This window comes from Tenrec ecaudatus, chromosome 9, assembly GCF_050624435.1.
Source record: "Tenrec ecaudatus isolate mTenEca1 chromosome 9, mTenEca1.hap1, whole genome shotgun sequence".
In the NCBI taxonomy this organism is placed as follows: Eukaryota; Metazoa; Chordata; class Mammalia; order Afrosoricida; family Tenrecidae; genus Tenrec; species Tenrec ecaudatus.
This window is the reverse complement of record NC_134538.1, coordinates 116025874-116041956: the sequence shown is the minus strand read 5'-3', so window position 1 is coordinate 116041956 and position 16083 is coordinate 116025874. Positions and strand designations below refer to the sequence as shown.

General features: G+C 38.3%; 1 protein-coding gene across 1 annotated transcript in view; it reads right to left on the bottom strand.

Annotated features, from left to right (window-relative positions):
- The window catches only part of PCLO (piccolo presynaptic cytomatrix protein), a 367625-nt gene that overhangs the window by 115410 nt on the left and 236132 nt on the right, over positions 1 to 16083 (bottom strand). The window contains exon 10 of the mRNA XM_075557645.1: positions 7168 to 7258. Coding sequence (XP_075413760.1) covers positions 7168 to 7258 — 91 coding nt within the window. The remainder of the gene's footprint in view (positions 1 to 7167; positions 7259 to 16083) is intronic.

Sequence of the window (16083 nt, the reverse complement as noted above, 5' to 3'; positions counted from 1 at the left end):
AAAGCTGGTAAAGTGGAAAAAGAAAGCTACTCCCATTTGGTATTGTTACCAACTCAGACACAGGGAAACTTGTTATAATTGGACCCTGGTGCTAAAAGCCTACAGAGATGGTGGACTAATGAGGGTAGAAAATGAGCCATCGTTTCCACAGAAGACACTCTAATCCTTTGAATTTAATAACACTTTTAATGTTCTTCACCATTACACTTGCTAATCAGTCTTTCAGGCCTTGCAGATGTAGCCAGTGTTATGAAACTATACAGAAGCAAATGACTTTTAAAATCAGAAATTCTTTGGCTTGTTTCAAACAGCTGTGTTGCTGGAGCCATATAAGATGAAGTTCTAAATAAAAAGAAAGATCCTCATTTCATGAGTAGTACATTTTTATCTTTATTTTCCCCCTGAAAATGTCCATTCTAAGGAAAGATAATATTTATTGAGTGTATTGTAAGTACATAGGAGAAAGGCTGGGTTTTCTAATCCTGTAAAGAGTTTCTGTCTTAGAAACTCACAGGGCGCTTCTATCCTGCCATATAGGGTTGATCGATATTGGCATAAATTAGTAATATCCCTTGGTGATAGGTGCAATTGCAATTATGTGAGATTCATAAAACTTTTCTCATTTTAATAATGAACACTTATTTTCAACATTTTAATAAATGATAAAGTTGATTTATTCTCCATGTTGCTACTTTGTACTAGGCGAAATTTAGATGTTCAAAATCATTGCATAGTTGTTAATAAACACCTATAGCTACATCTCTAATGCTTAAAGTGTATAAACTAAATATTTAATTTGCTAAAAACATATTAATCATTTAATATGAGATGATATGCATATATTTTGCTGTACATACATCACAAAATTATAAGTAATGCTACTTATCCATTTATGTAATATATGGTATATACAATAAATTGTTATAATTGGCTTTGGTATTAGTTTCTTACTAACATGTACTGGTACTGATTGTACACATTTTTTTTCCTCCTCTTAGGTTAAAAGTAAGTTAAAAATCAGGTTCTTAAAGGCATTCAATATGCATACTTAGCACCCAAGCTAATACAAGTCATACAGTGGGTGGTCAATGAGTGAGCAGTAATAACTAAAAATTAAAATCGATATACAATATAAACTATATGTTTATTTCAAAATATATATTTATAGACTTTTCATAGGGCACAAAAGCCTTCTTAAAGATTTGTTTATGTGTTTATAATTAAATCTTTTTAATTAAACCAACTTTTAGATTCAGAAGTCGTTGATATATTGTTAATACATTCAAATGCAATAACCCTATTAAATGACAACAATTGTGTGAATAAACACATTTTATAAAACAAAAGAAAATTTGTAATTTGGAAATTACTTATATTCAAAAATATTATTTTATAAAACAAAAGCAGCACAGAAAGGAGTGGTATTTCTAATATTTTCTAAATATGCTTCATATGAGGCTTCATAAGAATAGCTTAATTCTCCTATCTGCTCTGTATGTACCGTGTTGTGATGTCAACCTCATGTAGCCTCTGAATGATGGGTAGGATGGGAATGAATAAGGCAAATGTTACCTGGGCATTACTAAGAACATAGAACATTACGAAGAACATAATTTTGACCTTGTGGTTTCTCTAAAGAGTGTCAGAGACGATAAGGATTCCACTTATTATACTGTGAAAAATAGGGGAGATGTTCGATATTTTGAAATTTGTTTTATTTCCAAATTTAATTTTTTTAATAAAGTGTGTTCATTTCACACAATTATTCTGAAAAGGTTCACATGATACCTAGCTAGCACAGTCCATGAGAACGGTTTAAAAGCTATGCAGTGTATCTTCTTTCCATAGGTTGATGTAACCAAAAGTTAAACCTTGCTAAAGCCCACGTTCTACTGTATATGGACAATACATATTATACATACTGCTCCTTCACTTCTCACATTCCTTATTTTGCCTCTCAAAATCAGTTAACTGATGATACCTTCCTCGCTGTTAATGAAGCTATGGATACAGCCTTATTGTCTAGTCATGAGAAACAAAGAGATCTGATAGGAAAATTATTATGCAAATTTTCTTAAACATACAAGGGAACTTCTAAAAATTCAAGGAAAAATACAATGAAATGATAACTGATTTTTCTCACAAACTTTTTAAAGTTCTCTTGTATAAAAAAGTTTCTAAAAACCATAATACATCTTATTTAATCTTCCAGCTTCAGCAATGATCAAATCATGGTTAAGTTTGTTTATTCTATTCGGTCACCATTTTTCCCACTTAGAAAAATTTAATTAAATCCCAACAAGATATAATTTCATCTGTATATCTCAAACGTGCTGCCAAATAGTTCAATGTGTACCTGATAGGGTAGTTATGACTCAATGGCAGTGACTTACTTTTGACGTGCCCATCATGGCTTAGAACTTCTAGGTACTATTGCTAGCTATAGCTTTGCATATACATGTATTTAAAACAATGTGACAGATTAAGGAATAAATCTAAAAGAATACAGATTGTTTTAAATATTTAGTGAAATATGTTACTATGATTCCTAAGGATTGATAGAAAATATATTAAATAATAATCAAAGGACTCAAACAGAACTAAGTGTGAGGGTAACAGGCAGTGTTTCATTCTGTTGTAAATAGGGTTGCTATGAATCGGAGCAGACATGCCAGCACCTAACAACAATTATGCCATGTCAATGCAATACAAACATATTTTTAAATTATTTTAGTTACATCTCAAGAGAATAAAGTGGAAATATAGATAGACGATAGATTATATGGCCAGCAAATTTATTTTTCCTAACCATAATATGCTTTTGTCCTTTTGAAAAATCTGTATGCAACAAGGAAATTAAATTCAGGTTAGAATATTTAAAGCAAAAGGCCAATAACCTGGATGAGCCTACGGGAAAATATGTTGGGTGAAATTAGTCCATCACAAAAGGACAAGTAGTATATGAAATCACTACTGTAAAAAGACAGACGAAAAGAAGCATTCTTTGATGGTTACCCAGGATGAGAGGGGTGGAGTGGGGAAATCAATGGTTAGCGGGCAGACAAGTATTCATTTGGGTGAAAGGGAAGGCAGTAGAACATAAAAGAGGTTGGCAAAGAATGAAGAAGAAAGGAGAAGAGAATGGTGGCTTTGCTAGAGTTACAGGAAACTGAGGTGCGTACACAATCACGCAGTAACTGGGATCTGTGAGTGGACACACAGGTAGAAAAGTCAGCTGACCAGATATGGGAGGCACACGGAGAGAATACCCAGGAGTGTATACAGATTTGACAGACATATTTTTATATGTGTATTTATCTTTTTAGTGGACCATACAGGGGAAAATTATGAAAATTAAGGCATGAAACAATTTGAAGGAATGAGTTGTGGGGCTCAGTACCATAGACTCAGGGGACACTAAGGTCAACTGGTATAACATAGTTCATAAAGATAAAATTCTACGTCTAGTTTGGTGACTAGGACTGGAGTCTTACAATTCAAGAGCGGCCAGTTAAGCTGCAACTATTGATCTCTCCCCATCTGGAGGGAAAACATGGATGAAAATGGAAAGACACATAAAGACCTAATGGATAATGACACATAATGACCCCGAAAACCTAGAGGGTGTCTGGCTACCACTAGCTACTTCTCTAAAAGAGATCATGTCAGAAGGTCTTCGTAGAATAGAAGAAAAATATGGAACCAAAAAAATCGTAATGGAGACAAAGCTTACTGATCAGATAGAGCAGTGGTTCTCAACCTGTGGGTCGCGACCCCTTTAGGGAGTGGAATGATCTTTTCACAGGGGTCGCCAGATTCATAACAGTAGCAAAATGACAGTTATGAAAATACTATTATGGTTGGGGGTCACCACAACATGAGGAACTGTATGAAAGGGTCAGGGCATTAGGAAGATTGAGAACCACTGAGATAGAGACTGGGAGAACTCCAGCCTAGGGCCCTTGGTCATCATTCAGGTCCGGAATAGAACTCCTCTCCTGTCTCAAATTTTAGGAAAACAAAATAGAATTGTATAAAGGGAGCAACAACAGCTGTGAGGAAGGCACGCCTTAAGAAAAAGATCAATAATTTAAGATCAAAAGGGCAGCATTTACCTAAAGACCAAGTTCAAAAAGTGAGTAAAGAAAGAGAAATAAAAACCAGAAAGCAGGAAAGAAGAGGGGTGGTACACTGATGGACTACAATTGGTTAGATGAAACAAATATGGGTCTGTCTAAATAAGATAGGCTGGATGAACAATCTGGAGGAGAAAACAACAGAACCTACAGTTCTGGGGGACACGGGACAGGGGGAGGTGAGGGAAGGGTATGGTGTTAAAAAATCCAGGGAAAAGGAAACAAAAAGTGATCCAAATGGGTGGTGAGGAGGGTGTAGGAAGCCTGGCAAGGCATGATCAAGGGTAATGTAACCAAGAGGAATTACTGAAACCCAAGTAAAGAAAGAGCATGATAGTGGGACAAGAGGAAAGTCAAAGGAAAGACCTAGGTGGCAAAGGGCATTTAGAGGTCTAAATAGAGGCATGTACATATGTAAATATATTTATACACGACGATGGGAAAATAAATCTATTTGCATATATTTATAGGTTTAGTATTAAGGTAGCAGATGGACATTGGGCCTCCATTCAAATATTCCCTCAATGCAAGAAAATTTTGTTCTATTAAATTGGCATTCTATGGTGCTCACCTTCCCAACAGAATCACTGAAGACAAAGTGGGTGCATAAGCAAATGTGGTGAAGAAAGCTGATGGTGCCCAGCTATCAAAAGATATAGTTTCTATGGTCTTAAAGACTTGAAGGTAAACAAGCGGCATAAGAAGCAACAAAGCCCACATGGACGAAGCACACCAGCCTGCTTGATCACGAGTTGCCGAAGGGATCATTTATGAATCAAAGAACAAAACATCATACAACTGTGTGCTCACCTCCCTGAAAAGATCGCTGAAGATAAATGGGTGCATAAGCAAATGTGGCAAAGAAAAAAAAAGTTGGCTATCAAGAGATATGACATCTGGGGTCTTAAAGGCAAATAAATGGCCATCTCGCGCACAAGCAACAAAGCCCACATGGAAGAAGCACACCAGCCTGTGTGACCACAAGCTGTTGAAGGAATCAGGTATCAGGCATCGAAGAACAAAAAATCATATCATTGCAAATGAAGGGGGGTTGCAGAGTGGAGACCCAAACCCATTTGTAGGCCACTGGACATCCCGTTACAGAAGGGTCTTGGGGAGGAGACAAACCAGTCAGGGTGCGATGTAGCAATGATGAAACATACAACTTTCCTCTAGTTCCTAAATATTTCCCCTCTTCCCCCCGCCCCCACTATCATGATCCCAATTCTACCTTAAAAATCTGGTTAGACCAGAGGAGGCACACTGGTACAGATAGGAACTGGAAACACCGAGAATCCAGGGCAGATGATCCTTCCATGACCAGTGGTGCGAGTGGAAATTCCAGGAGGATGGAGGGAGGGAGGGTGGAAAGGGGGAACTGATTACAAGGATCTACATATAATCTCCTCCCTGGGGGACAGACAACAGAAAAGTGGGTGAAGGGAGACATCGGACAGTGCAAGATATGACAAAATAATATTTTTTAAATTATCAAGGGTTCATGAGGGAGGGGAAAAATGAGAAGCTGATGCCAGGGGCTTAAGTGGAGAGCAAATGTTTTCAGAATGATGAGGGCAATGAATGTACAAATGTGCTTGACACAATTGATGTATGTATGGATTTTGATAAGAGTTGTATGAGCCCCTAATAAAACGATTAAAAAGAAAAATAATGATGGCAACATATGTACAAATATACTTGATACAATTAATGTATAGATTGTTATATGAACTGGAAGAACCTCCAAAAAATGATTGTTAACCCCATCCCACCAAAAAAAACAAAGAAAGTTGAAGAGCTAAGAGATTGGAGGAGAATAAGGAATCATGACAATGAAAAGCACTGTGGGATCCTGGATCAGAAGAAAGAACATTAATGGGAAAATTCAAAATTTGGACATAATTTATACATTTGCACTTCTTTTAGTGTCTTACCCATACTAATTTTCTGGTTTTGAAGTCCTGACATTAGTTACGTGAGATGTTAACAAGATCGGGTCACTAATGAGTCTGAAAGAAGCCATGGCAGTGGGTTTCTAAGACTGTGTTAGTGTCAGCTAAGTGAATGGTGGGAAGGAGAAATGTTAGTACTTTCTTCACATCTTTTCCAAGACTTTAAAAGTATTTCAAAATGCGAAGTTTAAAAAAGGCATTATCCACTTTGGTCCCCAAATCAAAACCAAGGCAAATAAGCAAACACTACTCTCTGCCATCCGGTCAATTGTCGCGCATAGCAATCCTATAAAACAGAAGAGAACTGCTCCTGGGGGTTTCATGTCATGCAATCGAGACTTCGACCAGATTAAGGAAAGCTCGAGTGAAGCCATCATTACCACCACAGGCAGTTTTAGAACACTTTCTACTTTCTCGTCCGCATGCTTGTTGGCTCCCATTTCCCCCAAGTACCCCTGCCTTGCCCTAGATGACTGTTAGTCCAGCTACTGTCTCTAAAGACAGACATAGTCTGAATTTCATATACAGAAAAACACACAAAACAAAAACAAGAAACAAACACACACAACACCAAAAGACAAAATAATACATAGAAAAACCTCAAACTAGAAAGAGAAAAATTATTTAAAAATTGGAACTTTCTTATGCTAAAAAGCCGGTGGTTTCAACCTGCTGACTTTATAGTTAGCAGCCTAACAGACTTGGCATAATTAATATTGTAGATATGGATTAGTTATTCCTGAAAATTATATAAGGCAGTTTCTTAGCTCCTGGATTAGAATGTTTTATAAACCCCCCAAAAGTGGTCATGTTACTTCATAGAACAATGGCTACAGTCCATTTTCATTTTATGCATATTTAACAAAGACACTTAATTTAAAAAGGATAGAAATAGCAGCATTTGGTCACTTCTGATTAAAGGTCATGTAATTGATGTATGTTATGTTCATATATATTCATGATAAAAAGAATATTACAGTATAAAAGTGAGTTTTCTATCATCTGACAAGCCATCTAAATTGAAATCAAAATATATACATCAATTAAAATAAAAAGAGTAGTCTTTTGATTTGTTTTACCTGAAACTGTGTGATCCTTAGAGTCTCTGGATATTTTTATCCTTGTATGAGGAAAGATGTAGTGCATAGTCTTCCCATTCATCTGTAGAATCTAAGACATACACATGATGAGATGAAAATTCAGTGTTAAAGAACCCCACAGAACAATATAGAGCACTAGATCTGTTTAGCTAAAGCAGGTTGATTAAATCAATTTGCATATTGGAAAAGTATAAGAACTTGCGCATGCTAAATGATCTAAGGACTTCATAGATTTCAGAGCACTTGTGCATTTACAATAAAACAGATTTCTTTTATTGTGTCAGTTAATGAGCGAACCTGTAACATGCTCTAAAGGGCCCCTGTTACCACAGTAATAAGCAGACAACAATCAGTGATAGTGGATAAACATTAAGGAGGTGTGTAAAACTGAAACCTACTGACTTTGCTTTGGACTGCTTATAAATGGAAAAGTATTTAATGTTTTTTAGTAATTAGGTTAAAGAAAAGCCAGGGTTGTGCCGTAGAGCCTGCATTCTCTATCATTGTCATTGGCTTGCTTTATGTTGCTTTAGTTTTATCGCGGAACTGCATTTTATGGAGCACATCTAATCGTTTCATTCCATCCTGGATGCTGCGATTACATCTGTATAAGTGAAGATTTCACTCACTCTAATACTTTCTGAGATCTTCTTTACATTCAGAGCCTGGGGTGTTATTTTTCATTTAGTTTTAAACATTCCTTAGGCTAGAAGAAGCGACATATACATCTGCTGTTGTACATCTGTGACCTCTCATTATCTTCAACATGAGAATACTACAAGCTATAGTTCCTCTTTTCCACCTGACAAAATTAGTTTCTGAAACAAATGTAAATCAATGGATGTGGATTACGGTTTTCTATTGAATAGAGCTTTGCTTTCAATGGGGATTTGTGCAATCATTGAAGATGCTGTTGCTTTTAGGAGCATTAGGGTCTGATCTGAGTCACAGCAACACCTGGCACAGCAGCACACTGTCTGGTCCAGCCCCACCTCCTAATGGTTTCTTACTCTGACCTCGTCATGGATTGAGCTGTGCCCCCAGACCTCCACCCAATACGTCTCACCTTGGATGAGCCACAATTGATTCTCTGAAGTTTGACAGCCATATAATATGGCAGTTATGCAGTGGTCCCAAGTGAGGTGATCTGTGATCTGATGTGATTAGCGAATCAGTTGTAAGAGGATTAACGATGGTGTAACAATGACGTTAATGCTGTCACTGTCCTGATCTAACAAGTGAATTTCCCTTGGGTGACCTGCAACATTGTTATCTTAAAAGAGATAAAAGGACAGAACAAAGAGAGGGACCTACTATGACTAAGAATGAAGACCAGGGCAGGAAGGGGTACTTCCTAAAACCAGGAGACACCATAGAAAATGCATATTAATTCTAATATTTTAAATCACATTTAAAAAATCATTTTATTGGGGGTTTGTACAACTCTTATCACAATCCATACATCCATCCTTTGTGTCAATCACATTTTTACATTTGTTGCCATCATCATTCTCAAAACATTTGCTTTCTGCTTGATCCCTTGGTATCAAGCCTCTCGTCTTTCCTACTGCCTCCCTACTCTCCCATCTCTCATGGACCCTTGATAATTTATAAATTATTATTTTGTAATAATTCTAATTTTTAATGCATTAGAAACCACATGTATATTCATCACAATTAAAGTTCCTGTTTTCACCCTTTCTCCCACTGTTTTGTTCCTGTTCTCAGCACCTTTCCTTTTGCCTTCTTCCTCCTTGACCCCGTACTTGCTTGATCCTTTTACTTTACATCTTGTTTTCCCCTTTCTTTCTTTTGCCCTTCCTTCATCTCATTTAATGATTTTAATTTTGGCTAAAAATTAACTGTGTGCATTGAAAATTGTACAACTATGGGACAACTAAACTCTGCTTCAGAACTGTTGATAGTACCAGGATAGTGCACATCTTCATGCTGTAAATGCACTATAGCTTAAGGGGTTCATTGAATAGATCAGTCATCAAACTGTCAAATGGCGATCATCTATGAAACGGCACCCACTGCCACCTAGTCCATTCTGAAGTGGAGAATGACATTTGAAAACATACTTCAGAGAATTTCTGAGACTTTAGATCTTTGAGTGTAGACAGCCATATCTTTCTCCCTTGTAGTGACTTGAGGATTTGAACTATTAAGCTTGCAGTTAATAGCTCAATGCTTAACCCACTGAGCCATCAGGATCTTATATATTAAATACAAGCAAAAGGAAACAGCCCCAAACCCAAACTCATTGCAATTGAGTCCATGTCAACGCATAGCAACTCAAAGGACATACGAGGGTGTACCTGAAAAAAAAAATGGAATCCCCCCACCCCTGCCTTCCCCAAAGCTATGTGTTTAATTTTCTTTTGTTACCAAACAACATCATCACCTTCAAAACACTCTCCATTACACTTACTACATTTGTCAATTCTGAGATTCCATTCTTGGAAACATTTTAAAAACTCATCTGTTTGGATGCTGACAGCGCTTCCCTTGTTCTTTTCTCCACCTCTTCTTAGTCAAGTTGCTGTCCTTTCATGTCCCTCTTCATTCAAGGACACAAAAAGAAGTCACACTGAGTGAGGTCAGGCAAGTAAAGTGAGTGGGGCAAGAGAGGCATGCTGTTTTGTTGTTGTTGTTTTTTTTTGCCAAGACTGGTGCACTGAGATGGCTGTGTGAGCAGGTGCATAGTCATGGTGGCAAAACCAGTCCTCTGTCTGCCACAAATCAGGCCTTTTTTTGGTCACATACGGTTACACAATCTTTTCAGAACCTCTAAATAGAAAGCTTGATTCACAGTCTGACCTGGTGGAACGAACTCAAAATGCACTATGCCCCTCACATCAATCATTCAATCAATAAGCAAATGATGGGGTATTATTGGGAGGGGTATCCCTCACAGTAGAACAGCCCCTGTGAGTTTCCAAGGGTCTGTTTAAAGACCCTCTTCTTTCTCCCATGGAGTGACTGGTGCTTTTGAACTGTTGATGTGGATCACAGCCCAAAGTAACCATCATCACAGGAGAATGTTGGGGTAATCTTATATTAGATAGTGTACAAGGTGGGTGTTGCTCTTGAAAAAGAAGCACAGTAGCAAGACCAGATGGCAGGTCTGTATTAATAATTCTTCTAAGTGGGTAGTCTCTCATAAGACCATTTTTTAGATTATGCACAGCTAGAACTATTAGCTATGTGCCTCCCAGAAAAAGGATTGCTCTTCTTTACTACATTTCAATATATCAATAAATAATATTGTCATAGATCTAATCTTCATACGTATGCAATAATGCCTCTATGTTAACATACTATTTATTTTCAAAAATATTCAACTACGCTCTCAATTAAATTTATTCTCTTACCATGGGTCAGCTATTATGCCCGCCCTAGGGGACAGGGGGTTCCAATGGACTCCCAATGCTGTTGTTGCTGTTATTATTAGGTGTTGTTGTGTTTGTTCTGACTCACAGTGACCATATGGGCAACAGAACAAAACACCGTCCAGTCCTGTGGCAGCTCACAAGGATTCTTAAGGTGGAGCCTCATCGATGTGTCAGTCCATCTCGTTGAAGGTCTCTCTCTGCTCCACTACTTTACCAAGCACAAAGACATTCTCCAGGGACCGGCCTTTGCTGACAATATGTCCAGAGTATGTGAGGTGCCTCTAAGGAGCATTCTGGCTCTACTTCTCCCAAGACAGATTGGTTTGTGTTTCTGGAAGTCCATGGCACATTCAATATTCTTTACCAGCACCATAATTCAGGTGAATTGTTCTTCAGTGTTCCTTATTCAATGTCCATCTTTCACAGGTATATGAGACAACTGAAAAATCCAAGGGCTAGCTGGATATTGCATAAAATAGCCTGGAAAATGGAAGGTCCAGATTCTCCTGCCTAGGAATTATCACCATAAGACATAATATCTAGGGCATTGCTGGGGCACAAAGTAGCAACATTTAACCTGGCTTCATGATGAGGTGGTGTGTGTTGATAGACAGCCATCGTGCAAAATGGAGTGTGTCCAAGAATGCTCAGGGCTCACGAGGGCTCACTAAGAAGAGGTAAGTAGGGAAGAGAACAGCGTCTAGGGAGAGAAGACTGTGGGACTTTCCGAGTGCTTGATGACTTTATAAAGTAAGTGCATGGAATTGCCAAGCCCCTGGGCATCAGTGCAGCAGGGAGGGAGACTCGGGTAATCAGCGTCCTGACTTCACAATCACCTGCAAAGGGTGTGATCCTTATTTGTAGATAAGGTGACTAAGAAACGGCTTAAAAGATGGTACATGATCTGTGCAATTCACAAAGCAGAGGAAAATTTCCACAGACATTAAACAAATACACATATTTTAAAAACATCAATATGGAGTTAAATATTTGGTTTTCTTTGTAGTTATATGAATGTGAATCCGGAAAAATGAAAGAAATATTCTTCAATCTCATATGTGTTGTGCCTTTATGTTAAATATTTTTAAAAGCAGATAAATGAGTGTTTGTATTAGTCAATTTGTTACTTTGCCTTCAAAGTTTTCGATAAGCATAAATTCTTGGTATGCATAGGTTTTCAAATAAAACCATCTGAGTTTACTGGCATAAAGGGCTCAATATTACCTTTCTATGACCAGAGATGCAGAGAAGTGTACAAAGCAAGTTGCCATTTTCCTAGTCTCTAGACTAAAACATAGTTATGATGAGGTAATGAAGAAGAAAATATTTTCAGATAAATATTAATGTAAAACAGCATGAACTTTAAACTTAATATAAACCTAATCAATGTATGCTGTCTTCCATGTATTTTATATTTAGGAAACTATTAAGAAAAACAAGAAATAATTATCCTAAACCACAGCACATTGGTTATCTTCCCGGGGGAGGGAGATCATTGTAAGCTGAGGGCACATAAGTGTTCTGAGGGGCGTGTCTCCCTTTCTTGGTTTGTGTAGAGGTCATAGGATATTTTCCTATCTCTACTTGATAATTTGGCATATCTGAAGCTTTGATAGCTGCATATCGTTTTGTTCACATATTAGATTTTAAAAGAAAAATTACTTTTGAAAAAAAAATACACATTCCTAAACTTTCCTATTTCCTTGATAATAAGGCAGCATACTGAACAACAGAACAACAACACTCAGACAAAAGAAAATGGAAGTTTATAGAGGGAAGCTCAAATCCAACAACTAGAAATAAAAATATATTTAAAACATATAGAGAAGAACCTCAGGCTTCTTGAATTCGTTGAATGAAATTACTTCTCAGAGCCAGTCTCTGTAATTCTCACCACAGCACTGAATGGGAAAATACAAACCAGGGCTATGAAACTCTACCGTGGGGACGAGCCCGTTTTGTCGGTCTGCGAGGTTGAAAATGAGCTGCCTCCGATGTTGGAATAGAGAATCTCATTACCACCGAGAAAGAAGATCAGGAGTAAAGCGCATGCTTTGTCCCCTAAAATCCCTGCAGGCTCTGCTTCAGGAGGTAGCGGTGACCGAGCGCAGCACAGAGGCATGGCAGACGAGCGGCGGCAGGTGTTACACTTGAATGAGTATGGCGGACGTCAAGGGGCCACGTGGCTAAAAGGTCATGGACCACGGAGAAGTATGTACGCAGTCCTGACTGTACACTCCGTATTTCTGATCCTGATTTGTACCTCCTTAAATTCCCTAATAAACTCCATAATTGCGAATATTATCTGCAGGGATTTTGCAGCCAATTCCTACACTCATCTGAGCAGTAGAGTGCCATGGAAGAGCCCATTGCTGTCAGAACACAGAGCACTGACGGCTGGGGATGTTTGACAGCTGCCTCATACAAATCAGCCTGAGATGGATGCTGCTGATCATCTTCTTCCCCTGACGAGTGACGCCGAGAAGATTCCATGTCGTCTGCATGTAATTTTTACATTACACAAGAAGACCCAAAACTCCATTGCCATCAATTCCATTCTGATTTGTACAGACGCTGTGTAGGGTTTTTGAGACTAATCTTATTCAGTGGGACTGGTAGTTTTGAACTGCCGCGGGCTTTGTGTTTAGCAGCCAAATAGCTAACACACTGTGCTATATTGAAGAACAGACATGGAAAAAGTCTGAGAAAAATAATTTATTTAACAGTAAATATCTCCATGAAAACCTCAAGTGTTTCAGGATACTTCCAATCTTCTAGAAGGGCTCATTTGTGCTTTAATTGTCACTTACATAAGCCGATATCTTTATATACCTTAAAATAATCAACTCTGAAGTCAACTATAGAAAGTTCATAGAGTGGAGAGCAAATTTTTTAAAAATGATGAGGGCAATGAATGTACAGATGTGCTTTACACAATTGATGTATATATGGATTGTGATAAGAGTTGTATGAGCCCCAAATAAAACGTTTAAAAAAAAGAAAGTTCATATAACCCTACTTAGATGTAAAGAATATAGTATTTTACATTCATGAATTACTAAACAAGGATTTTTAGGAGTTAATGTGATTGAAATAAATAAATTCTCTCTTTTGCCAATTTTAATAAGCATAATAAATACACAACTTGTAAATATATGATCTACTAAAAAATTGTATGTCACTAGACTTACTAGAGGAATCACCTTTAATTTGCCTCATATTAATCTTATGGTATTGTAGAATATTACATCTACCAAAGGCATCAGTAGAAAGAACAAATCTGTGCTGGAAGGACAGTCAGAATGTTTCATGAATGTAATGATGGCCCAACTTCATGTTGTAATCAGGGCCTGGTTTATCAGGAACGACCAGTCCTGGGGGGTGGATAGCATGCTAGTTAAAGAAGCAGCTAAAAGGAGGAAGATTCTTAACAAGATGTATAAATAATGGGCTGCACAGTGGGCTCAAACTTAGGTGCAAACAGGAAGATGGCCCAGGGCTGGGAAGTAGTTCACTCTGTATACATCAGGTTACTTTGAGTTATAATCCATCCCATGCACCCAACAACAACAAAAAGACTTACCTTTCAAAACCCAACACAAACATCAGCTCATTTGTTCTAATGTGACATAAAGTCATGATTTTTGGTACCATATTTGTCAAACTTTGAAATTTGCAATGGTTAAGCCAAAAAATATGGCTATCAGATCATAGATGCACAAGTTTATGATTTCAAACAAAATGTATTTAAACATATCTGAAATTAGTGGATGGCTGCAGACATTAAGACATTAAGTAAGACATTTGCCTTTAGTAGGACACTTAAGTTTATTAAAGTGTTTTTATAAAAGAGATACATACATATATACATGTGTGTGTGCGAGTTTGAAAGAGGATATGTCTACGTATGTATTTGCATGTCCTGTAAATATATCAATGAATACAGTAGCACATACTGGGGCAAAGTTATAAAACCTTGTTAGTGATAACCTAATCCCTGGAGAGAATGACTTGCTGGGGCTAAGGATCTTCACACTGGGATGAATGACATTACATAGTCCACAAAGACCACAATTTACATCCTACTTTGCTGAGTAGTCTCTGGGACTTAAAAGCTACTGCGTTTCCAGCTGAAGTGTATCTACCCAGATGGGTAGCCCTCTCCCCCTCTGGAGCTGAGAAAAGTGAGGAAAACTGAAGGCACATGGAAATCCTTAGCTAGATGAACTAATGGGCCACGCGAACCTCAGCTTCCAGAACCCCATGGCCAGAACTACATAGGGCCCGGCTACCACAACCAACTGCTTAGAAAGGAAATGCATTAGAAGGTCCAAGATAGAGTGGAAGAAAAATGAGAAGCAAATCTGAGAATCATAATAAAATCCCAACTTTGCTTATAGACATGTAACTGAACCCCTAAGGGGAGAATGATAGAGAGGGGGTACACATTGATCAAAAGTGAACCATTTGTCCAAGCACAAGGTTCAGAGGATTAGGAGTGGAGGAGGACGGGGTCCAGGAAACACAGGTAGGAAGTGGGATACATGATGTTGCATTAAGAAGATTGCAATGATTGGCATCAAACAAAATAATGCCGGAATTGCTGAATGGAAACTCACCTGCTCTGTAAACCTTCACTGATTTTACAAAAAAAGTTAACCAAAATAAGAGTTCCCCCAAAACAGGCGTTCAAGGGGATCTGCTGGGCCAGTTAAATCCGAGGCAGAGAGTTCAGCTCAAAAGATTACAGGACTATTTGGGGGGGACTATTTATTATGGAATAACTAATCTCTGATCCTCTACATTACCAAGCTTAGAGCCTTTTCCCACGGCCTGGTGTCTCCTAATACATGCCCAAAGCACATGATCTGAAGTCTCACCATGCTCATCTCCAAGGAGCATTTCAGCTGTACTTTAGTCAAGAAGAATTTATTTGTTCTTCTGGCAGCTCATGGTATTTTCATAGTTCAAAGGCACCGAATCTTCAGGAATCCTTATCCATTGTCTAACTTCCTCATGCTTACAATAGCCCCTCTAAGGTATGAGTGCCCATCTTTCACCTGAGTACAGCCTTCTTGTCTCCCAGCTGACCTGATTTAGTCATTCTCTTTCTTACTGTCTGAGGTAGTTAATTTATTATGCCAACCTGGCTAATAAACACCTGTGGGGTTAACTGAAGGGCAGAGGGATAAAAGGCTCCATGAGCCTCGCCTTTCTAGATCTTAGGTCCCTTGCTTTGTGATGGTCGGACCAGGGTGCAGCTGCCTTGGCCATTTCTGTTTCAGCTGGCAAGGCGCACTTCCTGCAAGACATCCCTGAGGAGAAGCTGCATGGACCTACTGTGATGCAGCCCTGGGTGCTGGAGCAGCCGTGTGGAGACCCCTGCCAGCACTGAGATGCTTACACGTTCACTGACTCGGTTTTCCCCCTGCAGTCGGCGTCATTGCATGTGCATACAATAATTGCAGTTGGCATCATTGTTTTGTGAGATGGAGGA